Source organism: Oryx dammah, unplaced genomic scaffold, assembly GCF_014754425.2.
Source record: "Oryx dammah isolate SB20612 unplaced genomic scaffold, SCBI_Odam_1.1 HiC_scaffold_3, whole genome shotgun sequence".
Classification (NCBI taxonomy): Eukaryota; Metazoa; Chordata; class Mammalia; order Artiodactyla; family Bovidae; genus Oryx; species Oryx dammah.
The window spans coordinates 64,680,486-64,707,666 of NW_024070187.1; the positions used below are offsets into that span (position 1 = coordinate 64,680,486).

The window sequence follows — 27,181 nt, forward strand, 5'->3', positions numbered from 1 at the left end:
TCCCCTGACTGAGAAGAACAACACCTTCCAGGCATAAGGGAAGCCTCATTAGGAGGAAATCTATCTGGAAGCCGGCATCAGGTCAGGGGGCGAAAGAGTCGCCCGGCTAGCATAAGTCCGAGGCCCAGCATTCGAGCTGGAAGGCAGCTGGTTCTGTGAGCCATTCTGTAAAGGAACGGGGGAAAACGTTTCTCCCAATCCTGAGTCTGGTGGGCAGTGGACGCCCTTCAGTAAGGTAACTTTGGGGAACAGGACAACAGCAACCCGGGATAAACCTAGTTCAGTGTTTTTGGCCGATATTTGTTCATCTACTGTCTGTCGCTTGTCTCTGTGTGCTGGTGCCGTGCTTGCTGTTTGTGTGTTTATTGTGGGTGTTGCCATCATGGGTCAAAGTTATTCTACACTGCTATCTGTAATGACTGACCATTTTTCTGATTTTAAGTCCAAGGCACAGAATCTATCAATGTTAGTAAAGAAGAGCAAGCTAAAAACCCTATGCTCAGCTGAGTGGCCAACATTTCAAGTCGGCTGGCCACCGGAGGGAACTTTCGGCCTGCTGGTCATCCACGCTGTTAAAGAAAGAATAATGGCTCCTGACCCTCGGGGCCATCTGGACCAAGCTCCTTACATCCTGGTCTGGGAAAATCTAGTAGAAGACCCTCCCGTCCGGCTGAAACCCTTTATTCACAACCCCCCAGTGCTTCTGTTCCACAGGTTCTGGTCGTGGAAGCCTCTAAGGAAGAAAACCGGAAGGCACGGGAGAGCCGGAAGAAACCGATACTCCAGGAATCTTCTCTATACCCTAGTCTGATTGATTTAGACACTGAAATCTCGCCTCCCCTGTATATCCCGCCACCCTTGCTCCTGCAGGTACCTCAAGTGTCATCTGGAGAACAAAGGGGGAACTCAGAACCCTCAGCTCCGTAGCAGGAGGCGGGGCCAGCCCAGGGAACTCACGGAAGGACCCGAGGGGGCGGAGACTTGTCCGACGACGGGAGCCGAGAGCCCCCTTCCTCCATCGTTCAAGTGCTTCCTGTCTGGGTCGGGCCGGCAAATCCTGATGGGGAATGGGATTATCAATACTGGCCTTTCTCTACCAGTGACATATAACTGGAAAGCTCAAAACCCCTCTTTTTCTGAAAAACCCCAAGGCCTTATTGATCTTTTAGACACTATCCTGTTTACTCACAATCCTACTTGGGATGACTGTCAGCAGCTGTTACAGGTGCTTTTCACCATGGAGGAATGGGAGCAAATTCTGGCGGAAGCACGGAAACATGTTCCTGGAGAGGATGGGAGACCGACCATGCAGCCCCACCTAGTGGAGGAAGGGTTCCCTTCCATGCGGCCGAACTGGGACTTTGAACGTGCGGAAGGTAGGGAGCGTCCCTGAGCCTACCGTCAGACTCTCATGGCTGGCCTAAGGGCAGCTGCCATGAAACCCACGAATTTGTCGAAAGTAAGTCTGATAAGACAGGAGCCAAACGAGAGCCCAGCAGCCTTTTTAGAAAGGTTAATGGAAGCCTTTAGGCAGTATACGCCCATGGACCCCCAGGCTGATGAGTCACACGCAGCAGTTCTGTTAGCTTTGGTGAATCAGGCAGCTCCAGATATCAGGAGAAAGTTACAGAAGATAGAAGGGCTGGGGGAACTGTCAATACAGGATCTGGTAAGGGCAGCTGAGAAAGTGTTTAATAACAGAGAGACCCCTGAGGAGAGGGAGGAAAGGATTAGATGGGAGGAAAGGGAATATGAGGAATGGATTAGATGGGAGGAAAGGGAATATAGGGCTGAAGAAAACCAGAGAAATCAGAAAGAGCTGGCTCAGATCCTTTTTGCGGGGACAAGAACGGGGCCTGAAGCCCCGAGAACTAAAGACACCCGGTCAGGAGGAAAGGAAAAACCAGCTAGACCAGCCCTAAATAGAGACCAATGAGCTTACTGCAAAGAGCAGGGACACTGGAAAAATGAGTGCCCCAAAAGAGATCTGAAGAGAAAGACTGTAAGAAAGGAAGAATCTTCCTCAGGGACCCACGTCTTATATGCAGGGGAAGATAGTGATTAGGGGGGTCAGGGCCCGGCACCTCTCCCCGAGTCCTGGGTAACTATTAATGTGGAGGGGAAACCGGATGGCTTCATGGTGGATACGGGAGCCCAGTACTCAGTTCTCAATCAAAAATTTGGGCTGATGTCCAAAAAGACTAGCTTGGTTCAGGGAGCCACCAAGACAAAGAGATATTACTGGACTACTAAATGAAAAGTGGACTTGGGAGCCCAACGGGTGTCCCACTCATCTCTGGTGATCACGGAATGTCCGGCCCCTTTATTAGGAAGAGACCTATTGGCCAAAGTCAATGCGCAAATTCACTTTGACTCGGGGAATATCAGTCACAGATGGGCTTGGACAACCAATTCATGTTTTATCCCTGGCACTGAGAGATGAATACAGACTATATTCACCAAAGCCCCCTGCAACTGTGGATCCTGCTATGCAACAGTGGATTCAGAAATACCCTCTGGCCTGGGCAGAGATAGTGGGAGTAGGACTGGCTAAACAAAGACCTCCCATTGTTGTTGAATTAAAAGCAAATGCTACTCCTGTGAGGGTGAAACAGTATCCTATGAGCCAGGAGGCCCGGCAAGGAATTACGCCACACATCCAGTGCCTCCTGAAGGCAGGAATTCTCAAAAAGTGCCGGTCCCCATGGAATACTCCTCCGTTGCCTGTGAAAAAGCCCGGGGGAACAGACTTTAGACCAGTCCAAGATCTTCGTGAAGTCAACAAACGGGTGAGTGACATTCATCCCACTGTCCCTAACCCATATACCCTCCTGAGCAGCTTGTGACCAGACTATGGTATACAATCTTGGACTTGAAAGATGCCTTTTTCAGTTTGCCTCTGGCTCCCCAGAGTCAGGAGATCTTCGCATTCAAATGGACTGATGAGGACAGCCAAACTGTGGGGCAGCTGACCTGGACTCACCTCCCACAGGGATTCAAAAACTCACCGACGTTGTTCAATAAGGCTCTAGATGAAGATCTCTGTGAGTATCGAACCAGCCACCCTGAAGTCATTCTGTTGCAGTATGTAGATGACCTAATGCTAGCCGCTACTACTAAGGAGGTATGCCTAAAGGCCACAGGTGATCTCCTCCAGACTTTGGGGACATTGGGGTACCGGGCAAGTGTGAAGAAGGCCCAAATTGCTAGACAGGAAGTCATTTATTTGGGATATAAAATAAAACAGGGGCAGAGATGGTTGACTCAGGCTATGAAAGAGACTATTCTATGAATCCCCGAGCCAACGACTCCCCAGCAGGTGAGGGAGATTTTAGGGACGGTTGGGTACTGCAGGCTATGGATTATGGGGTTTGCTGAAAAGGCCCGACCTCTATATGAAGGAAGCAGAGAAAACAGAGACTGGACTTGGACTGAGCCAATGAGGCGGGCATTTCAGGAACTTCGACAGGCGTTACTGGAAGCCCCAGCCCTTGCTCTTCCAGACCCAGCTAAGCCGTTTCAACTGTTTGTGGATGAAAAGCAGGGAGTAGGGAAGGGAGTCCTGATGCAGCAGTGGGGACCGTGGAGATGGCCTGTGGCATATCTCTCTAAACGACTGGACCCAATCGCTGCGGGATGGCCACCCTGTCTCCGTATCATCGCGGCCACTGCTCTCCTTGTCCGTGATGCTGACAAGCTGACTTATGGACAGTGTCTCCTGGTCTACACTCCTCATGCCATAGAGGGAATCCTCAAACAGCCACTGGGTAAGTGGATTTCTAATGCTCACTTAACCTATTACCAGGCCCTGCTGCTGGATGCTCCCCAGATACACTTTCAAACACCTTGTTTTCTGAACCCTGCCACCTTGTTACCCATCCCGGAGGAGGACGGGCCCTTCCATGACTGTGTTGAAGTGTTAGCTGAGCTAACTGCCATACGAAAAGACCTCAGAGACTTGCCATTAAAAAACAGTGAGCTGGTATGGTTCACGGATGGGAGCAGTTATATAAAGGATGGACAGAGAAAAGTGGGGGCAGCTATAGTAGATGACACTGGGAGGATCATCTGGGCTGAGGCCTTGCCCCCTGGAACATCTGCTCAAAAAGCAGAACTGATAGTATGATACAAGCACTAGAGAGGGCAAAAGGAAAAAGAATCACTATTTACACTGACAGCCGATATGCATTCGGCACTGTGCACATTCAAGGCCCCATATATAAAGAGCGGAGGCTCTTGATGGCGGAGGGAAAAGAGATTAAAAACGTGCCTGAGATTCTCAGACTCTTGGCAGTGGTCCACTTGCCCTGGGCAGTATCCATAGTGCATGTCCCGGGACACCAGAAAGGAGAGGATGCCAGAGCCCGAGGCAACCGTGCTGCCGATGCAGCAGCCCGTGATGCAGCTGCTGGAGACCACAAAACCCATATACTGACTGTGGGATTGCCACCGCCAGGGATGGGAACACTTCCCCCAAGCCCCATGTACTCCCCCTCTGATTTGAGCTGGGTGCAAGATAATACCACCCATGCTGGCAAAAACGGATGGTATCGGGACCAAGATGACAACCTGTTGCTTCCTGCCGACCTGGGCAGGCATCTCTGTACCCATTTACATCAAACTACCCATTTGGGAGAGAAAAAGACTTTGACACTCCTACAAACAGTGCAGTTGCAATTTCCCCAACAGAAGAAAACCATACAGGATATAATCCAGACCTGTAAGTCCTGTCAGATGATGAGACCAGGAAAAGGACAGCACACAGGTGTAAGATATCGGGGGGAAAGGCCAGGACATCATTGGGAAATAGATTTTACAGAGGTAAGGCCAGGCAAGTATGGGTACCGTTACCTGTTAGTTTTGGTTGATACGTTTTCTGGGTGGGTAGAAGCTTACCCCACTAAAAAGGAGACAGCGGTAGTGGTGGCTCAGAAACTCCTAGAAGAGACTATACCTAGGTTTGGGCTGCCGGTATCTATCGGCTCTGACAAAGGACCTGCATTTGTGAGTAAAATTGTGCAGGGACTGGCCTCAGCCCTGGGGACCAAATGGAAGTTACATTGCGAGTACAGTCCCCAGAGCTCAGGACAGGTAGAAGGAATGAATCAGACCCTAAAAGAAACTTTAACAAAACTGGCAACTGAGACTGGTGGGGACTGGGTGACCCTCCTTCCCTTCGTGCTTTTTTGGGTGCGCAATACCCCCTATAAACTAGGTCTGACTCCCTTTGAAATTGTATATGGAAGTCCACCCCCCATTTGTCCAGTGTCTGAAGGAAAGAGTAAACCACCTCTTTCGTTACGTGCCTTCCAACAGGAGATGCTAGCTTTGAGTAAGGTGCATAAACATATCTGGTCACTGATACGGAAAATTTATGAGAGCCAGAATGAAGGGACGATCCCGTCCCATGATATAGGACTGGGGGACTGGGTTTGGGTCAAGAGACATCAGTCAAAGACCTTGGAACCAAGATGGAAGGGCCCTTATGTTGTTCTCCTTACCACCCCTACTGCCCTCAAGGTGGACGGAATTGGACCCTGGATACACTGCAGCCATGCACGGCGGGCCACCCCTGAAGAACAAGAGAGGGCCCAAAGAGAATGGAAGCCGATACTGCATCCCTCCAATCCCTTAAAATTGAAACTTGCCTGGCTGCAGGTCTCAGACGGATCAACCTGACTCTTCTGATAATAGCCACCTTCCTGGACCCCGGGACCATCAGCGCTAACCCTCATCAACCAATGAACCTGACTTGGATGATTCTGAGCGCAACTACGGGAGAAGTAATTAACTCCACCTCGGCCATTCATCCCCAAAACACCTGGTAGCCGGACTTGGAGTTCGACCTCTGTCTTTTGGCCACGGGATCATGGGACATCGGTGACTGGGAGGTAAAGACGCCTGGCAAGCCTGAATGTGGGGCTGGCATTAATAGGTGTAATACTCGACCCCCCACTAACTCAGGGCCTGGGTGCAGCCACTTCATCCAACGGGCAAGCTTGTGGAAAACACCCTTCTATGTGTGCCCTGGAGGAAGACAGGACCGGGCAACTGTCAATAAATGCAGGGGGGCTAATGAGTTTTATTGCGCCAATTGGGGATGCGAGTCAATGGAGACTGTCCATTGGGATCCCCCTATTCATGGGGTCTTGATTACCTTGGGTCGCGTTCCGGGGCCCACTGGCCTAACTGGGGGACATAGAAGGGGGTCCCTCATAACTGGGACTTGTATGAATTTTCTTTGCAACCCAGTAAGGCTCAAATTCTCAACTGAAGGGAAGAGGTTCCCCAGTTGGGAAGCCGGACAATCCTGGGGCCTTCGGTTATATCAGTCAGGATATAACAGTGGGGTTGCTGTTCACTGTCAGGTTAAAAGTAGGACCTATACAGATCGGTCCAACTCGGGGCATAGGGCCCAATTCAGTCCTAGTGCCACGAGAGCCTACCCACGCCCCCATTCGGACTGCACGCCCGAGCACCCACCCAAACGCCTTCCGAGCCCTACATTACTAATACAAGCAACTCCCCTCCAGTTAGCCATGTGGGACCTAGCATTAAAGACGAGAAGGACCCATTATTTAATATGATAATCAACTCCTATCGGGTCCTAAATTCCACTCGCCCGGATCTGACTAGCAGTTGCTGGTTATGTTATGACATCAAACCCCCTTATTATGAAGGACTGGCTGTCCCAGGAAGTTACAGTCCAACCCAAAACCACGCAGGTGCCGATGGCAGCAGAAAGGAAATGCCAGATTAACCCTCCAACAAGTAACCGGGCGGGGCCTTTGCATAGGAAATGTGCCCCAAACCTATCAACACCTCTGTAAGTCTATAAATTCTACAGTGACAAACAGGTACCTGGTGCCTCCCCAGGACAATTGGTGGGCCTGCTCCACAGGTTTAGCCCCTTGTGTTCATGGGCGGGTGTTAAATAATTCCAAAGATTTCTGTGTATTGGTACTATTAGTCCCTCGACTGTTCTATCACTCCAATAATGAAATCCTCCTGAAACTAGAAGCTTCACACCGGTCTAAGAGAGAGCCAGTCTCAGCCTTAACCCTCACAGTCCTACTGGGGTTAGGGGCAGCCAGGGCCGGAACTGGGATATCCTCTTTAATAATGCAGAATCAACACTATTCTAGCCTAAGAGCAGCCATTGATCTTGATATCGAAAGATTAGAAAGCTCAATCAGCCACCTTGAAAAGTCCCTTACTTCACTATCAGAAGTGGTTTTGCAGAACAGGAGGGGCCTAGATTTGATCTTCCTGCAACAAGGTGGATTATGTGCAGCCTTAGGAGAAGAATGTTGCTTCTATGCAGACCACACTGGGGTGGTAAGAGAGTCTATGGCAAAAGTGAGAGAAGGATTAGCACTGCGCAAGAGAGAGCGAGAAGCCCAACAGGGATGGTTCGAGTCGTGGTTCCATCAATCTCCTTAGCTAACAACACTAATTTCTACCTTGCTCGGACCGCTCATTATACTCCTACTCATTCTCACCTTCGGCCCATGTATTTTAAACAGATTAATAACCTTTGTAAGAGAACGTGTCAGTACAGTTCAGGTATTGGTATTAAGACAACAATACCAGGCAGTGAATGGAGAGGAGGATTCCTCTCCATGATCAAAGGACAAGGGGGGAATGTTGAGGCCTGATAGAGGCCATGACTAAAATAGGCTGAAGCAAGCATCCCGGAAACAGCTGAGACACTGCCCAGGCGGAATCAAAATTAATTACACCAGACGGGAGGACTCAGCCTGTCAGCATGCTCCCCATAGCCTGGTCTGTGCCAATCAGAATGAGGATAGATATCTCCTAAGAAAGCCCGCATGTGTGAAAATCTAGCCAATTAGTAGATGCAAAGAAACCCTTGTAACCAATCCAACCTTGCCAATTCCCTGTCTTTGTCCTAAATCTATAAATACTGCTGTAATACAGGGCTCGGGGCTCTGGCTTTATTCCACTGTGTTGGATGTAACCAGGGCCCTGGCTCGAGCTAGCAATAAATTCCCTTTTTGCGATTGCATTGCCGTGGATGTCTTGTTCTCTCCGTTCTGGGGATCGGGACCTTGGGCATAACACTGTATTCACAATACCTAGAACAATAACTTGCTTATAGTAAGCATTTGGTAAATATTTATTGAACCATTGAGTCTTCCTTGTCCTTCCAGTTCTCTTTCTTGGCCATTTGCAATCATCTCTTAATTTGTTTCTCTGTGTTAAGTCCCAGATTTCACAAACCCATTATTTCCTAAAGTAATCTTTCTAAACATATCTCTGCTTAATACTTCTGTGCTCAAAACCCTTCATCAACTCTCCACTGCCAAAGATAGTTTCTTCCAAATACTGAAGTGCAACATCATCAGTTGATTCTTCAAACTACAGATTCCAAGGTCTCATCCAAAATCTTTTAAATAAGAATATTTACAAGAAGAACAAGATACCTTAAAAAAAATTAAATAAAGTAAAATGTGAGGCACAACAGATTTCAAGTATCACAGGGCCAGAAATCCTAAGAATGCCTCCAAAATAATTCAGAAATTTGACCTCAGCCTTACCTTTCTAATCTTCTTTCTTTCTCTCTTCCATGTTATCCACCCAGTGCAAGTATAAGTAGCCAAGCAATGCATGGCTTTGAATTATAGGTAGAGATTTTTACATATAGTAAAAAAAAAAAAGTAAAGAAACTATAGAAGCTAATTTAAAAAATTAAAAAAAAAAAAACAGGAAAGTGAAGCTTGTTTTCTGAGAATAGAAAAGCATACATGATCTTCAATATTTATTTTGTCTAACTAATTCACTAAGTCCAAAGAGATAATTAGATGAAAAAAAATCCTGGTGATGAAAACATGTTTTCATTAAAAACTATGATTATGATCATGGTCAATATTAAGGATTGGTAAAAGTCAAATTACTTTAAAAGTACACACATAAAAAGTTTTCTTTAGTGAGAGAGTTCTATTATTTGATGTGAGTACCCTGATCCTGGGAAGATTGAGGGCAAGAGGAGAAGGGGACGACAGAGGATGAGATAGTTGGATGGCATCACTGAATCAATGGACATGGGTTTGGGTGGACTCTGGGAGTTGGTGATGGACAGGGAGGCCTGCCGTGCTGCAGTTCATGGGTTTGAAAAGAGTCGGACACGACTGAGTGACTGAACTGAACTGAGCTGAACTGAATCACTCTCAACCATCAACCACTAAATAATTAAATTTTAGATGGTGAAAAGCAGAAGTGGCAAGGTATGTAATCAATCTTTATTCCTCCCATTGTTAAAAAGTGGTTAGAAAGGTAAATTTAAAACTTAATTTTAAGATAATAAAACCTATATATTTCTAAATTTGAAGCTCCCTATAGTAAAGATAAAAGCACCTAACAAGAAATGCTTAATTGGGCCAAACAAGATGATATTAGTAAGCTTACATATGGGGGATTTCAATTTTTTATTCTATGAAAGAATTATTAAAGTTATTACACAATGTTACTATGAAGTCTAAAAGTAAGATATTCATCATAAAACTAGTGAGGAAGCAAAATTTGGCACCCTAAAATGTCTTTTTGGCAAGAAGACTAATTTAGCTGATTATCTTTGAGAAACAGAAGACCCAGGAAATCTTTTTTTTGTCTACATAATTTAGCTGAAGGGTCTCTTTCAGAATAGAGCCATCACCAGAGATACCTGCAGAGAATGTGGTCTGGATGTGGTGGAGGAGACTTGGCAGGGTTTAGAGATCAGAGTCCACTCCCTTTCTCATTGCCTCTGTATGGACCAACAAACATTTATTCACCAAATATTTGCTTTTCCATCTTCATATCAAACCACCTTCTGCAGCATTCTCTTTTCTCTTTGGCTGAAGACAGTAAATAAGGTGAGAATTTTGGCTCTTTGGGTGAGTAACCCAGTTTTCCTGGGTCTTTCCTGCAAATACACATTATGAAACTTTTACTTTATTTTCTCCATTAACCTCATGTCAATTTAACTCTTAGATCTCATGTCAAGTCAATTTAATTCTTAGATCAGCTCAAAGAACTTAGACTGAGTGAAAGTCACCCAGTCGTATTCAACTCTTTGGAGAATTCCATGGAATTCTCTAGGCCAGAATACTGGAGTGGGTAGCCTTTCCCTTCCCCAGGGGATTTTCCAACCTGGGGATCAAACCTAGGTCTCCTGCATTGCAGGCAGATTCTTCACCAACTAAGCCACCAGGGAAGCAACTTAGAAGGGTAGAGGAAATTTTTTCTCTCCAACAGACCCAAGGCACTTCTAATGTACTGAGTATGTATGATTTCTCCTGGGTAGTCCTGTCTACTTCTTTCCTTATGACATACTACCTCACTGCAGGAGGCATTTGGCTCCCTCCATGGGTTCTACATTTTGCTTCCTGTTACTTGCAATTTCATCAATTTATGTTTAAATTTTAATCCCATTCTCAAGAGGCCATTTATTTCCCTTCTGGTATTCCCTCTGTAATCTGGGTGCTTTGTCAGTACATGAATCACCAGCTCTGCTTAGGGTGTTATGCCTCAGCCAATCTGGCTTCTTCTAAAAATGCTTCATTTGACTATAGTATCCACCCAACCTTTATATTTTAACTCAACTATGCAAGAATCCCTGACAAGGGCCTTTCCATGTAGCATGTGCTCATATATTATCTAACCATAGATGTGACCACAGATGAACAACTAGCAAACCATTGGCCCCAGATGATTTTATCCACAGGCTAGGCTACCCATTAGATTTCTTTCCTTGGAATTTGAAGTTTGAATATTTAGAGACACTGAGACATCAGTTTCCTAACATCAGTTAGGAAACAGTGGGTGGGGGATGCAGATTCAATAAGTAGAGATAAGTGAGCATAAAGTCAGAGAAACCAGAGTGAAGGCCCGCAAAATCTAGTTGGTGGGCTCCTGGAGATAACCCATTTTTTCTTTTATTACATAAGGCCTAATTTTTTCACCATTTGCAGATTTTTGTGAAGATGCAACCTCCCCCTTCACTTGAGTAAGCTTGAGTGGACATCTGTTCCTTATCAACCAGAGATCAACTGGAGGATCCAAAGAACCTAAATTATCACCTGTTCAATTATCCTGTTGTGTTTGTGTATGTGGTGTGTGGATTTTTTTGCTATATATTTTTGTATATTTTGAATACTTCTATACCTTACAAAAATAAAAATTATTATATGTATATTTAATTAAATGAGCAGAAATAGCAAATAGTACAATCATTGTAATAAATAATAAAATTTTACTGTTTATTTTTGTTGTTGCTCTGGGGTTTTTGTTCATTAGTTTATTTTTTATGCTTTAAAAATATAGTGTCATTTGGTACCATTTATAGCATATTAAACTATTTTTCAGAAAGCCTGAGCTTCTTCTAAGTTGACAGAATAGAGTTTGTTTTATATGTCAATTCTTTTGTGTTTTATTGATACTTGTCTCTTAAGTAATCAATGGCTAGAAACAACCTAACAGCAAAGCCTGCACCACCCTAAACAGGCATAAGTGATGGCCTATAATTGAAATCACAGTAATTAAAAAATGATAAAAGGAAAAAGAGATGTCTTATAACCAAATCCTAAAGTCAACAATTTCCTGATATCTATAAACCTTGAGCAGTTTCTTTTAAAACAAGAATATTCTAAAGCAAATATCTTTGGGTAGCATAGGATCTGTCAGTCTGACTAGTTTTTAAATTATTATTTCAACATTTCAATTAAAAATACAATCTCACTCCCAGTAAGTTCATGTAAATAAATCTGTGTCAAAAGTAAAATGTAGAGTAATCAAAGCAATTGTCTACTTGATGCCATATATTTGCATACCTAAAGTTAGGTATAGAAAACATCTACCAAATAACCAACATTGTCACTTTATATTCAGAGTGTTATATAAAAGTATCTCTATGTATACTGAAATTGTAAAAAAAAAAAAAAATCAGTGTAAATGTAATTCTACTGCTTATCTCATTTATTCATTGGTATATTATTTCAACAATTACTATAATGAAAGGGATTCTCAGTGTGTGGTCCCTGGACCAACTGAATCAGTATCACTTAAAAACTAGTTCAAGATAAAAATTCTGTCTCTACCTTAAACTTAATTGAAGTAGAAACTATGCGGTCAGAGTTTAGAAATCTTTTTTTTTTTTTTAAACAAGCCTTTCAAAGATTACAATGTAGCCAACATTTGTGAAGCATTGCTCTTGGAGAAAGATTGCTGAGTAATGCATATTGTACCAAAATATAGAAAATCACATAATTTACAATATAATATATGATCAAACTAAAAGGTAGTATGAGGTCATCTCCCTGCAGAAAAACTCATTTTTTGGAGTTCATTTGGTGTTTCTAGATTGAGTGCTGCCCTGATGGTGTACAGCTGCCCTTCACATCATGATCTGTGACTGGTCCCTCCACAGATGGAGAGACGGCACAGTTCAAATGACTAAACACTGAAGCTGGTGTGAGCAGCACTCATGAGCTCCATTCTTCACCTCTCAGTGAGGCACAGTTTTCAACAACAACAGCAACAAACTGTGACGCACAGATGAGACATCATGTCATGTAATCAGTTTATTCTTGTTCAAAATTTGAATGGTAAGCCTGCTTCATGTTGGACTTCCCTGACAGCTCAGATGGTAAAGAATCCTCCTGCAATGAAGGAGACCCCATTTTTTAAAATATAAATTTATTTATTTTAATTGGAGGCTACCTACTTTACAATGTTGTATTGGTTTTGCCATACATCGATACGAATCCGCCACGAGTGTACCCATGTTCCCCATCCTGAACCCCTCTCCCACCTCCTTCCCCATACCATCCCTCTGGGTCATCCCAGTGCATCAGCCCCAAGCATCCTATATCATGCATCGAACCCAGACTGGCAATTCATTTCACATATGATATTATACATGTTTCAATGTCATTCTCCCAATCATCCCACCCTCTCCCTCTCCCACAGAGTCCATAAGACTGTTCTATACATCTGTGTCTCTTTTGCTTTCTCGCATGTAGGGTTATCATTACCATCTTTCTAAATTCCATATATATGCGTTAGTATACTGTATTGGTGTTTTTCTTTCTGGCTTACTTCACTCTGTATAATAGGCTCCAGTTTCATCCACCTCATTAGAACTGATTCAAATGTATTCTTTTTAATGGCCAAGTAATACTCCACTGTGTATATGTACCACAGCTTTCTTATCCATTCATCTGCTAATGGACATCTAGGTTGCTTCCGTGTCCTGGCTATTATAAACAGTGCTGCAATGAACGTTAGGGTACACTTGTCTCTTTCAATTCTGGTTTCCTCAGTGTGTATGCCCAGCAGTGGGATTGCTGGGTCGTATGGCAGTTCTATTTCCATTTTTTTAAGGAACAGGAGACCCCATTTTGATTCGTGGGTCAGGAAGATCCCCTGGAGAAGGGATAGGCTACCCACATCAGTATTCTTGGGCTTCCCTTGTGCCTCAGCTGGTAAAAAAAATCCACCCGCAATGTGGGAGACCTGGGTTCAGTCCCTGGGTTGGGAAGATCTCCTGGAGATCTTTGCTACCCACTCCAATATTCTGGCCTGGAGATTCCATGGACTATATAGGCCATGGGGTCGCAAAGAGTTGGACACGACTGAGGCCTTTCACTTTGAATCTATACACTCTTTCACTTTGCATCCATACATGTTAATTTGTGTTCAACTATCAGGTATATGTGCTGTGTGTCTGTGATGTATGTATGTTCCTTATGTTGGATTTACTAAAAGTTCTTTTCTGTCTTAAACATTTGGTAAGATAAAGAAAAATACTTCACGTGACTTTTCATTGTTTCTGTTTTGAGGATATTTTAGAATAATAATCAATTTAAGGGAGTGGCTGAGTACATTACAATAATCTATAATAGCATTCAAATAAGCCTTGGAATTTCTGCTTTCTCTCAATAACAGTTTGGTGAGGACAGGATTTGGCTGCAGACTCCAACACTCCATATGTTTGATTTAGAATATTTTCCATGTTGTCATTATTTTTTCACAGATGCACAGATGAAAGGCAAAGTAGATTAAGCTGCCATAAAATACTAAGCTGTATTTTACAACAACCACACAATGACTACCAATGAATCCCTGCTGAAAATTGTTATGGGCAGGCCCTTCCTTTTTGGCTCTCTATTTCAGTAGCATAGAAAGAAAGTGTTGGCAGCCACCTAGAGAACTTTTTCAGCATCTTATCCTATCTCTAACAAAGCCTATACTTTGATCAACTTGACAAGAAAGTTAACTTATGCTTTTGCTTTGAAGTACACATAAAGTAAAACTTTACAACATTCCAGTTCAAAAGTACTTAATTTACTTTCACACATATTGTTTGCCTATGCTGGATTTGTACAAAGGAACTGAAGTCATGGTCCTTGTTCTTAAAAAATCTTATAAGGGTTCCAAATCAAAGTAAGAACAATGAATGCCAAATGCTGTATACATTAAAGGGAGCTTCACAACAATCCTGTAAGATAGGTGTTATTATTATCCTCATTTTAGAGAAGAGAAAATTTTCCTAAATATACATAACTAACTTTGCAGAGTTGAGATTTCTATCCAAGTATTCTCATTTTAAGGCTCATTCTTTTTTCTCTACTCTACATTTCAACTTAACTGATGCCATCACTCTTCCTGTTTTTCACAGCACCAAAGCTGAGCAGTGAGTTGGGTCTGGATACCAGCATGAGGTAGTAATAGTTCTTGGGTATGTCTGACTCTCCAAGTGTGACTTCTGGAGGTATAGAGTCTAAAATATTTAAAACACATACAATTATATAACTCAAGCATGATCTAATCTGGTCTACCTCCAGAACTCACAGCAGACGTTGTAATCAAGCCCAGCTTAATTAACTAGATGGGAAGACTTCTTTCACAAAGAATGCATGTTTCAAATCATGATGTGCACTTTAAATATCTTACTATATTGTTCATCAATTGTATCTCAAAAAAGTTTAAAAAAACCCAGAAATGTATATCCTCAAATCCTTAATTCACAAGGAGATATTGGTGGTCTTTACCAGAGCTTCCAGGTTAACATATGAAATGAAAACTGCTATGCTTAGTCTAGTCTTGACCTTATGTTTATGGTTAAACTGGGCTTCCCTGGTGGTTCAAATGGTAAAGAACCTGTCTGCAATACAGGAGAACCAGGTTTGATCTCTGGGTCCAAAACATCCTCTGAAGAAGGAAATGATAACCCACTCCAGTATTCTTGCCTGGGAAATCCCATGGACAGAGGAGCCTGGTGGGCTACATACAGTCCATGGGGTCACAAAGAATTGGACACAGCTGAGGAACTAACTCTTCACTTCACAGTTAAACTGAGTACACTAAAATCCATGGTAAAGCCTTTAGTATTATATGAATATTAAGTTACATGGCCTCTAGAATTTATTCTCAACTCACAGCTTCTTTGTTTTGTTGTAGAAGAAAATAATAATGGTATCATAAAAGAAATTCTTTATGAGAATTTCCAAAAATAAGTCCTTCTCTGATTCAAGTAACCTTCCATCCTTCCTTGTCTTAGAGTGGATAATTTCAACAAGAGATTAGAAGCAGAATTTAGGCCTCATCGGATTGAGCCACAAGTCATGGTTTTGGGGATAGAAGTATTGAGTATGGACAATATTATTCCATTTAGATACTTTAATCAGAAACTCTATTTGGAAGTGAACACCCATAAAACAGGTGTGAGTTTATCTAAAAATAATCAAATGTAAGAAACGTCACATTTTGAAACAAATTACCCTGGCTCACTGCCTTTCACAGGCATTTTGCAGCTATCCCCCACTGAAATCCTGCCAAATTGCAGAGTATATTTGCATATAGGAAACTGATCGCCAGCATCCTTTAATCCTGATAGTCCAAGAATCTCATTTGTTTTTGCCTAGATCAGGCTATCCACCTCTTTCATCTCTCTGCCTACAACCTAGTGCTGTGCTGTGTAGTACAATGACCATTATCTCCATACAAATATTAAGTGCTGGTAAGAATTAGGTGTTCTGTAAGAACAAACAAACAAACAAGCTAAAAAAAAAAAAAAACCTGCATTTCAAAAACATCCTACAGAAATTAGTCTTAAGTATGTCATTAAAATTTTATATTGATTACATGTTGAAGCAATAATATTTTGATATATCAAGTTAACTGAAATCTATTATTAAAATTGTTTACTCTTTCTCTTTACTTTTTTAAAAAGATCTTCACTAAAATATTTTAAATTACCTGTGTGATTCATATTACATTTCTGTTGGACAATGCTGCTCTAAGATAATTTCAGCTAAACTGTTGAAGAACTTCTAATGCCCTGGATTATTACTCATTTTAGAGTGTTACACTACACAAAGAGAACCAATTATCACACATCCTCTCACCCATAGAAGAACATAGAAAGACACAATTTCGGCTGTCCCAGGAGAGGCAAAGAGAGAAAAACACTTATCTCTCTTTTTTTCTTGAAGAACTGAGAGAAGTACACAGGATTTCTCAGTTAGAAGTGTCTCAGAACTATCAGCAACACTGTGAGACTGAAACATGGATTCAAGGTAAGAAAACTAGTTTCTCCCTGTGTTACAATAAATTATGTGGCTTAGCATTTCTGTTCTGAGTGACTCTGGGTTTCAATTTCCATGTCTCAAACATGGAACAAGTCATTAAGCTGTTTCCTGTCCAGATCTCCTGTATTCAATGAAAACCATGACTTTAAACAGAGAAATAATCAGACTGTCATAAAAAGAACCAGGTTTTAATCTTATAACCTCGAAGAAAGTTTAACTTTCTATCCTATTTCTATTTCTAACAAGTTACCACATACCATATCTAGATATATTGGGTAAGTGGATTATGGCAAAACTAAATTACTGGACCATTGGTCATGGCCCAGTTAGTTTCATCATCCAGAAAAGGCTTCCTTCTGTTTCATTTATGTTTTAATCTCCTTCACATAGAAGAGGGCTCTGCTTTGTACCTGACTCACTGGGTATCATTTCAATCCAGTGATCTTCACATCTGTGGTTCTACCTGTGAATTCTGTGCCCTCTTGGGTCTCACTGGAGAAGGCAATGGCACCCCACTCCAGTACTCTTGCCTGGAAAATCCCATGGATGGAGGAGCCTGGTAGGCTGCAGTCCATGGGGTCCCTAGGAGTCAGACACGACTGAGCGACTTCATTTTCACTTTTCACTTTCATGCATTGTAGAAGGAAATGGCAACCCACTCCAGTGTTCTTGCCTGGAGAATCCCAGGGACGGGGGAGCCTGGTGGGCTGCCATCTATGGGGTCGCACAGAGTCGACATGACTGAAGCGACTTAGCAGCAGCAGCAGCCTGGGTCTCATAAAATGGTATGATGTTTGTGATCTGGGTGTTGAAAAGCACAATGTTATAATTTGTGCCAAAGTTAAATAGTATGGAAAATGACTCTTTCCTGAGATGGATGCTTTTCTTTACAACTAAATCTGATGATAATTTTAATTGCCATCAATATAAAGTCAATACTCACTTTTTGAAAAACAAAAATGGCTTTTCATTATAATTAGAAATGCTTGAAAAGTTTGATCTTAATTGATGTCTACAGTCTTTTAACTTATGCCTGAAAAAATATGCCAGAAACCAATATCTTGACTACATTTCATAAGATCTAGGTAAAGGTTTTGATTTTAATTTGTTTTTAGTGCTTAATTTTCCAGAAAACATTACATTTTTAAACTGATATCCCATATTGAAAACTAAACCAAAATTGACATGCTGCTGCTGCTAAGTCGCTTCAGTCATGTCCGACTCTGTGCGACCCCATAGACGGCAGCCCACCAGGCTCCTCCGTCCCTGGGATTCTCCAGGCAAGAACACTGGAGTGGGTTGCCATTTCCTTCTCCAATGACTCAGCTGCAATTCAACAAAGTAAGATGCTATCCAAAAATTTCCTACTCAGGAGCTCTACAAAAGATATATGGCTGTCTATTAAATTAAACTGTCTTTTTATTTCTTCTGGCAAGTTTTTATAACTAGATAGTTGCATTAGTTTGTTTATTCATGTTTGATTTATCAACTCTAATATAACTTTAATTCTAAAGATGTTTATTTTTAGATATTGCCATTTTTCTATTAAAATATTAAGGTCAGAGGTTATTAGTATTTCATAGTAAAGAGAGGTATCACAAGAAAAATCTTCAATTTCAGGAGGGACTAATATAATCTTGAAAAAACTCTTCTATCTTGGAGTTATATTAGAGAATAGGAGTGATTATACAAAGGCCTCCTCTAGCTATATTTAAGAATCAGGTGGGTGATTGGGTTTAAGAATAATCTTGAAGAAAAATATTTTAAATCTGTCCTCCATTGCTTCACATTCCGTAGTTTTTTAATATCAAAAATATGAAAAATATACTATGCTGTGTCCAAACAAAAACTAACAGTATTTTAGTCAATAGATTGATGAATTATGCAATTTTATCTGAAACAAATAATATATTTATTAAAGCTTCTAAATAGAATAATCTCTACTTTCTATTCAATATTTACTAACTGTTGCATCTGCCCCTAATCCTCTGATGAAATTATTTACAACAAGACCACCAAGTCACCATGACAGAGGTCTGGCTGCTCTTGATCCCCTTAAAGGTAGTATTCCCTGCAGAAATATCAGCAAGGTGATTTCCTCTAGCTTCCTGACAATCAAGTTTAGAATGCCTTAGAATCTTAATAATTGCCAAAGCTTCTGGAAAAGTACTGCATCCCCAAATTCCTGAGCACTGGAGCTATTTTTAATTTTATTTCTCCAGAAGATAAGAAAGTCATGCTGCTTCCACAACATCCTAAAATCATGAGCTACTCTGAGAGTATACCTGCTGTCAGTATAAATACTGGCAGTTTTGTCTTCACCTGTGTAAGAGTGTATAATTCTACTTGTTGAACCTTTATCTATGGCTTTATCTAGCCATAGATAAAGATGTTGCCTCAACAACGTCAAAAGGATTTACAATAGTACACCCAGTACAATATTGCCATTGTCACCTTTTGAATAAGAACCATCAGTGAACAATGAGAAGTCAACTTTACCCAATGAAATTTCTGGTAGATCATTATGAAGAGTCAGAAGTGATCCACCAGAGTTAAGCAGTTGTGATTATACTCCTTTGGTGGCAGAGGAGAGAAAAGTAGCTAAGCTGAGGTTATTAAAATGTAAAATAGTTATCTGAGGATCGGTTAATAAGAAAAACTTCATGGAAGGTAAAGTGGCTGGCCGAGAAATGTTCAGTATGTTGAAAATTCAGGAGAGTTTCTACTGCATGAGGTACAAAAATGATTAAAGGGGACAGCAATTTTCTCTGGTCTTAACCAAAAGGGCAGGGGCTGTAATGTCTCTAAAGTAAGTGGAGTATCCCTCTACTACAGGGCCCAGCGATTGAGTATAATACCCTATGGACTGATGGTGGTCTCCTTTGTTTTAGGGTAAGTACCCAAAAGTATTCCCTTTCTTTTCATATATAAAAAGGGAAAAGGCGTCTAATAATTGGGATACCCAGGACAAGTGGGTTCATCAAACTCTCCTTTAAGGCCCTGTAGGCTATGTCATTCAATTCTTCCCATAAAACTGGATCAGACTTGTTATTGTTGAGTAAAACATATAGAGGTTTAACTGTAAGAGAAAAATTTGGAATCTAATTTTGGCAATAACCTACTACCCTAACAAAAACTTACAGTTGGCATTGTTTTGAGTTTGGGGAAACAGGACACCATGAAATCTATCTGGATCTAGGTGTAGACTTTGTTCTAAATTTGCCCTAAATATCAAACCTGGGTTTGAGCAAATAGCAATTTTTCTTTGGTGGTGTTTTAATTTTTAAGACTAAAAGTTAGCAAGTGGATGCAGCCTTCCTGTGAAGAAGTTTGAGAAGGAAAGCAAAAAAGCAAATCATCCATATACCACAACAAAGTAGAACCTCTAAAGAACTCTTTGTCATCTGGGTTAGCCTTCAGGATTTGCAAGAATTAAGAACTTTCAGTAAAACCCTGAGGCACTACTGTTTCCTTCCAAAATGAAAGCAAAAACGTATTGTCTAGATTCATCAACTGGAATACTAAAGACTGCGCTGCATGAATCAATTTAAAGAATCTACTTCCAGTAGGAATGCATATTAGTAACATATAAGGGTTAGGAACAACAGGCTATCAAAGGATAACAGTGTTACTCATTGCTTAGAGGTCCTGGACAAACCTCCATTATCAGCCCTTAGGTTTTCTCACAGGTAAAACAGGAGTGTGTGTGTGTGGGGGGGTGGGTGGGTAGCGATTTCATTTCGGAGCCTTCATTTATTGGAGTTGAAGAAAAAATATTTTTGTGATTTTCTTTGGCGATAACTCATTTAAAGCTCCCATAGATGCAAAGAGCCGACTCACTGGAAAAGGCCCTGATGCTGGGAAAGATTGATGGCAAGAGGAAAAGGGGGCGACAGAGGATGAGATGGTTGGATGGCATCACTGTCTCAATAGACATGAGATTGAGCAAACTCCAGGAGACAGTGAAGGACAGGGAAGGCAGCGTGCTGTAGTCCATGGGGTCGTAAAGAATTGGACATGACTGGCAGAGAAGGCAATGGCACCCCACTCCAGTATTCTTTCCTGGAAAGTCCATGGACAGAGGAGCCTGGCGTGCTGCAGTCCATGGGGTCGCAAAGAGTCGAACACGTCTCAACTATTGAACAACAACATCTACAGCACAAGAATGCTAGTTTACCAGATGAACTAAACCTGAAGTGGACATAATTTCCCATTTTACCCTGCTCCTTTTTAGTAGAGGGGAAAGGTCCCAGTCCATTTCATTAATAAATATAGAGTTAAAAGTTACTTGGGTGGAATTAGCATTTGAAGGAAGATCAGAATTTTCTTTAAAAATAAACTGAAGTCAATTGTAACAATCATGACTATATTCATCAGACTTTTGTGTGCAGGCCTGAATTTTGTCCCAATCACCATGCTTTGGAAAAGCTCTAGGAATTTCTTGATGAAATCACTCAGTGCTTGCCTAAGCCTGATTTTATAAGTTAGTGAGCTGGCCTCCCAGTTTTAATTCCAGAGACCTTTCAGAACTTTCCCAATTAGTGGTTTTCATTAAGGGCTAGGCTTGGTCTTACAGACTAGTGTATGAATTAGCTGATATAAGTCTGAGAAAAGAAACTGATAAGTTTGAGTGACTGTGTTAAATTCCTCAGAAATCTGTGAGAATCTTCTATTACTTTGGGAAAATCTTTGACAATGGCTTATAGTTCAGCTTTAGTCTGGGGAATATAAGAAATTAAGAGTTTAGTCTCTGGAGCCTCAAAAGGATTAACTTTAAATGAATAGGTTCTGACAATTCAGAGGAAAAGGGAATGGGCAAGCTCCAAGAAAAGGAGAAGCTTGGTGAGAGAGTTTGGAAGTTGTTATGGGACAATAATGGAAGCACAGGTGGTGTAGAAGGAAAGGAAGAAGATGGTGTCAGTGATGGTTTCAGGCTGAGAGACAAGATGCTGCTGGAGACAGAGCTTGAGACAAAGAAGGCAGGAAAGGCCAATCTGAGGCATCAGGACTCATTTTACCTTTCTTTAATCATTTGCTTGCCTCAGTTAATATTAACACCTTATTTTGCAAAGAGGCAATTTTAGACTCTTGATAATGTTAGGAAGTCTCAAAATACCAATCACAATAAGCATTCCACTCAGTTCTGGAAATTTTTGAGTTACTGTGGTTCAATTTAGTATTAAAGAAATTAAGTTTGGGGATTACAAAATTCCCCATAGTGACCAGTGATATTCTAAATTGCATTTGGTCAGGTTGGTCCATTTAGTTAGAAATGCACAGAAGGAAGGTTCACAGTTTTTAAGCATAATATTAGCCAGAGGCTTTGTGGTGGGATGGGTGGGTGGGGTCCTCAAAATATTTAGATAACTGGGGCTCCATTTTCAGGGTTTTTTTCTTCTAGAGTAAAAACAATTTTCAAACAGCTCAAACAGCTTACAGCACAAATGATTCCGTTCAAACTGCTTGCAAGTCAACCCCAGCCAGTCCTAAGAAGACAGCTTGGTCCAGGAAGAGCCAAGGCAAAAGATGTTTTTTTTTCTCAGTCTGCAGAGAATAGTCTTTCCAAAGGAATAGTCTGAAGGCTAAAATACTTAGCACAGTTTCTTTTGAAGCAGTTCCTTCCTAAAGGAATTGGGCCAACAGCAATTCCAACCACTATCAGTTGAAACAGTCTGATCTCAAAATCAGATGAAATGCCAAACCAGTACTAGGACACAGAACAAGGTCTTAACCAGAAAGTCAAAACCCTTAAATAGACCCCAAATAACACCTGGAGAGCTTCAAACACAAACAGGTTGTAAACTTAGATCCAGGAGAAATGCATACGTTTGAACCCCAGGGTTGGTAAGAAAAGCAATGAGTGACAAAGGGTTCAGATCCGCTCACCAGTCCCAGGGCCCTCAGGGGTCTTCTCTAGTTCCCAAACGGGTGACCCAAATGCTGACCTGAAACAAATAGACTGCCAGATATTTCCCCAGCAATGGGGGGTTTATGCAGGATCAGCAGAGAATTGTAATTCAGGTTCTGCAAGGTGGCAAGCCACGTGCGTGTTCCCACAGGGCAAGGGAAGAAGCACACTTTTATAAAGGGAAAGAGGAAGTTCAGAGAGCTCTAGTAAATAAAGAGTCTGTAGTTTCATTGGCTGAGTCCTTGCCAGGAAAGAAGATGAGTCTTTCCTCTCCCTGTCGGGCTCTGCTTTCACAGCACATGAGAGCTCCCCCTTCTGCTTTTTTGACTCTGTTTAGTGAAGGTTTCTCATTATTATTATTTTCTTTCTTTACTTCATTTTATTTAATAGCAGACAGAAAATCAAGGATTTCTGGTTAAAGTTAACAGAATCAAAGAAAGAAAGTGAAGTTGCTCAGTCGTGTCCAACTCTTTGGGACCCCATGGACTGTAGCCTACCAGGCTCTTCCATCCATGGGATTTTCCAGGCAAGAGTACTGGAGTGGGTTGCCATTTCCTTCTCCCTGAGATCTTCTCGACCGAGGGATTAAACCCAGGTGTCCCACATTGTAGGCAGATGCTTTACCATCTGAGCCACCAGGGAAGTCCCTTATAAACACACACACACACACACTGCTCTACTATTCATTTATCCCTAGAAATAAAGTACTGTCAAATTGAAAACTATATACATATATATAAACTACTAAATTTTGAGTTGCCAAACTTTTCTAATTTGATAGGTAAAGAATGGAATTTCATGTTAATGTTCATTTTGGAGTAAGGTTAAACACTATGCTTTTTTTTTTCCCTGTAAAATATTTACTGGCTTACTTTTCCATGTTTGAAAAGAGTTGCTGGTATTCCTTCTTATGAAAACATTTCATGATTAAATAAACCTTGTCAATTATGTTGGAAACATTCCTTTCTGCCTGTTACCAGAACAAATCACTAGTTTTTTCTTACATATTCTTTCAGAAATCTTCTATCCTTATAGAGCCAAATCTGTGTGTGCCAATTTCATATGAGATGTATACTCTTTAATATACAGAGGAACTTACAATTCTTCAGTATTTGCTTATATCAGTAAAAAATTTTTTCATTTATAATATATTTTCAGAATATTTTTCCTTGTCAATACATATTGAAATCACTCTTTTTAAAGGCTGATAACATTGCCTTTGTATGTATGTAATATTTCATTTTAAAAGTTCCTTTACCCCTGATTGTTTCTGGTCTTTTAATATTGTATATATCACACTGTACTTACATTTTTTTAATGTATACAAGACATCTGTAGGAAATTATTGGGTTGAAAGATATGTACAGTTAGACTCTTGAGAGTTCTTATCAAGTGGTTAATCAAAGAAAATGTGCCAATTTACATTCCATTAACAGTAAGGGAGTACCTGTGTTAATCAAACATTTTCACTTTTGCCAACATAATAGACCAAAAATGGAACATCATTGTAATGTTAATTTGTACATCTTTGATTATGACTGAAGTTGGGCATGTTTCAAAATTTCATAAGGGATTTGTGTTTCTTTTCTTATAGACTATCTGTACACAAACTTTGCTGGTTTTATGTATATTTGTGTATAGGTATGTGTATTTCTACAAAATATATGTTATAGTTTTATTTACATGCTTCATATTTCAAAACTTTTGTTCACTTGATCTTTTGTGGTGGGATAAATGTAGATAGATCAAAGGAACAGAACGGAGAGCACAGAAATAGAAGCAAATGCATATGGGGATTTAACGAATAGCTAAATGTGGCATTTCACTTCAATAGAAAAAAGATGGATTATTTTTCTTTCTTAAAGTGTTCAGAGTGACTGCTAGTCACTAGGAACAAATAAAGCTATATTTCAACATTATCATTTTTAACAAAATATATTTTAGATATATCAAAGTAGAAAATATGAAAATGTCATAGGAGATAGAAAAAGATGAGCATATTTATTCATTATATTAGAGTTGGTTATGACTTTCTTCATGAGAAACACTAGAGAGGAGAGGACTACAAAGGAAAATATTGTTAAATATTTTAATAATACTTAATTTAGAGAAAGCTATAGAGGAAAATGGGTTCCCTGGTGGCTCAGATGAAAAAGAATCTGCCTGCAATGCAGGAGACCTGTGTTTGATCCCTGAGTCAGAAAGATTCCCTGGAGAAGGGAATGGCTACCCACTCCAGTATTCTTGCTTGGAGAATTCCATGGACAGAGGAGCCTGGTGGGTTACAGCCCATGGGGTCACAAAGAGTCAGACACATCTGGGTGACTAGTGCTTTCACAGTGGAAAACGTTGTTAAAGTTGTATATAACAAAATTATTAAATATCAGTCCAGGAAAAATATTATGAAAAGATAAACATAGCAAGTGATAAACTAAAAATAGGGCTATGTTTCCTAAAGATATAAAACATTTCTACACATTAGAAGAAAAACAGATGTAAAGAACAGACTTTTGGACCCTGTGGGAGAGGGAGAGGGTGGGATGATTTGGGAGAATGGCATTGAAACATGTATACTATCATGTAAGAAATGAATCACTAGTCTAGGTTCGATACAGGATACAGGATGCTTGGGGCTGGTGCACTGGGATGACCCAGAGAGATGATATGGGGACAGAAGTGGGAGGGGGGTTCAGGGTTGGGAACTCATGTACACCTGTGGTGGATTCATGTCAATGTATGGCAAAACTAATACAGTATTGTAAAGTAAAAAATAATAATAATAATAACAACAACAACAAAAAGAAAAACTCAATAACTCTACAGATACATGTATAGATTACATAAAGAAGAAATACCACCAATTTATAAACCTCTTTCCTAATCAATAGGATGCACTTTAAAATAAAAATTTGATGCCATCATTATCTCCCAAGATTAAAAAAGTGGAAATATTTATGAACATTCATCTAAAAATTTCAAATCCTGGTGAAAATTGGCTACATCTGTTTGCAGAACAATTTGGCAATCACAAAATTATAAGGGCACATATCTTCTGATTTAGAAATTTTACTTCTTGGAATTTATTCTTACATATACATGTGCACACAAATGTATGCACTGACATTTATTAACAATGTTGTTTTCTTTCAATATGTTGTTAGTGAGGAAATTAAAGCATTGATCAATAGGCAGGGAAGGTTCCTGTTTGTGTTGATATGTGGGACTCAGACCTAAATTGGAATGGAAAACTTCTTTCATTGCACATGTGTTCAAATGTTACCATTTGAATTTATTTAATTATCAATAATGCAGGTAATAATAGGACTTTTACTTTTTAATCCTGGTAATTCATATTATGATGAGGTTTCACCAGTATCAGTTGGACTGATAATCCAGGAGTACTGAAATTTTAGCCTACACTATACCACCCTTCTCATGAGGCTATACACAATGAACAATGACAAATGGGAGAAAGAAGCGTTGGGCAAAAGCTATATTTGTCCTAAACCTCAAAGCTTGTAATCATTTTATATTGAGACTTCTGAAGTTTAACCTGTCAACTTCTCTATTTCAAACTCTCCTCCCACACATACCTCCTCAACCTAAGGCAGATTTTCAGTATTATCACATTCTAATTTCATGGCAGGAAGATGTAGAAGATATTCAAAGAAAGAAAAAGAAAGTAAAGTAGCCTCCAGGGTTGTTGAAATGGCCAAGTTCCTGAACTCTGAGTCGAGGAGGCACGAGAGAGATTTCAAAGGAAGCTAGCCATTTAACCTGCAGATTAACTTCACTCATTTCTTGTTATGGCCTTTTCAGTATCTGACATCTGATAAGCAGACTTCTCCTCTAGAAGAAAAAGAAGAGTGTGAGAGTAGAATCGTGAAATCTTCCTTTTCCCCCAGAAACTACAAAGCTAACAGCTCCTAAGTCCATGTTGCAGATTCATTCCCATATTCAGAGGCCCTGAACTACATTTCTAACTCAGCTAAATTTCTTAGTTTGACTATCCCACCATCTCAAAATTAACTTGTCCCAAACTGAACCTATAATTTTCTCCTAAATCTGTTCCTCTTGCTATGATAATCCCTATTCTGGTTAAGAACCCGCCAGAAGCCTAGACACTTAAGGTAAAAATGTCATGGTGGTCCTCCAAGCATCACTGAACCAAGGCAAGAGAAACATCTATTCTGATCCATCCACTCCAGTATTCTTGCTTGGAAAATTCCATGGACAGCAGAGACTAGTGGGCAACAGTCCATAGGGTCACAAAGAGTCAGACATGACTGAGCGACTGAGTACACACATCTTTGAAAAAAATTCCGGGTTTTCTTTCTCATGCACAAATATTCTCTCTCTCTCTCTCTCTCAAGGAAGTCATGGGCATCTTTGTCTTTCTGGGTCTGGCACACAGATTGGCACAAGGTGAATTGTTCCACTAATATCTTTTCTCTTGGCTAGTACCCTTCAGTTTCCATGACAACGTTTCACAGATCTTTTGCCCTATATTCTTGAAATCAAAGGGAATTACTTCTGAATGATGGGAAGGTGTGAGAACTGTGTCACTACTAACTTCAGAAAGGGGCCTTGCCAAAGAGAAAGATGAGGATTTAAGCTGTAGACATGCTAAGGTGAATGAAAAGACAAATTAATGAACTTGTCAAACTGTTCCTTCAGCAGG

General features: G+C 40.7%; 1 protein-coding gene across 1 annotated transcript; it reads left to right on the forward strand.

Annotated features, from left to right (window-relative positions):
* The first annotated feature begins 463 nt into the window (after nucleotides 1–463).
* Nucleotides 464–26,430, forward strand: LOC120861580. Its single transcript, XM_040237311.1, is given in 9 exon segments — nucleotides 464–753; nucleotides 871–2,383; nucleotides 2,385–2,850; nucleotides 2,853–4,115; nucleotides 4,118–4,547; nucleotides 6,681–7,338; nucleotides 16,364–16,580; nucleotides 21,378–21,571; nucleotides 26,320–26,430. Coding segments are annotated over 9 exon segments (5,142 nt in total).
* Nucleotides 26,431–27,181: the final 751 nt, after the last annotated feature.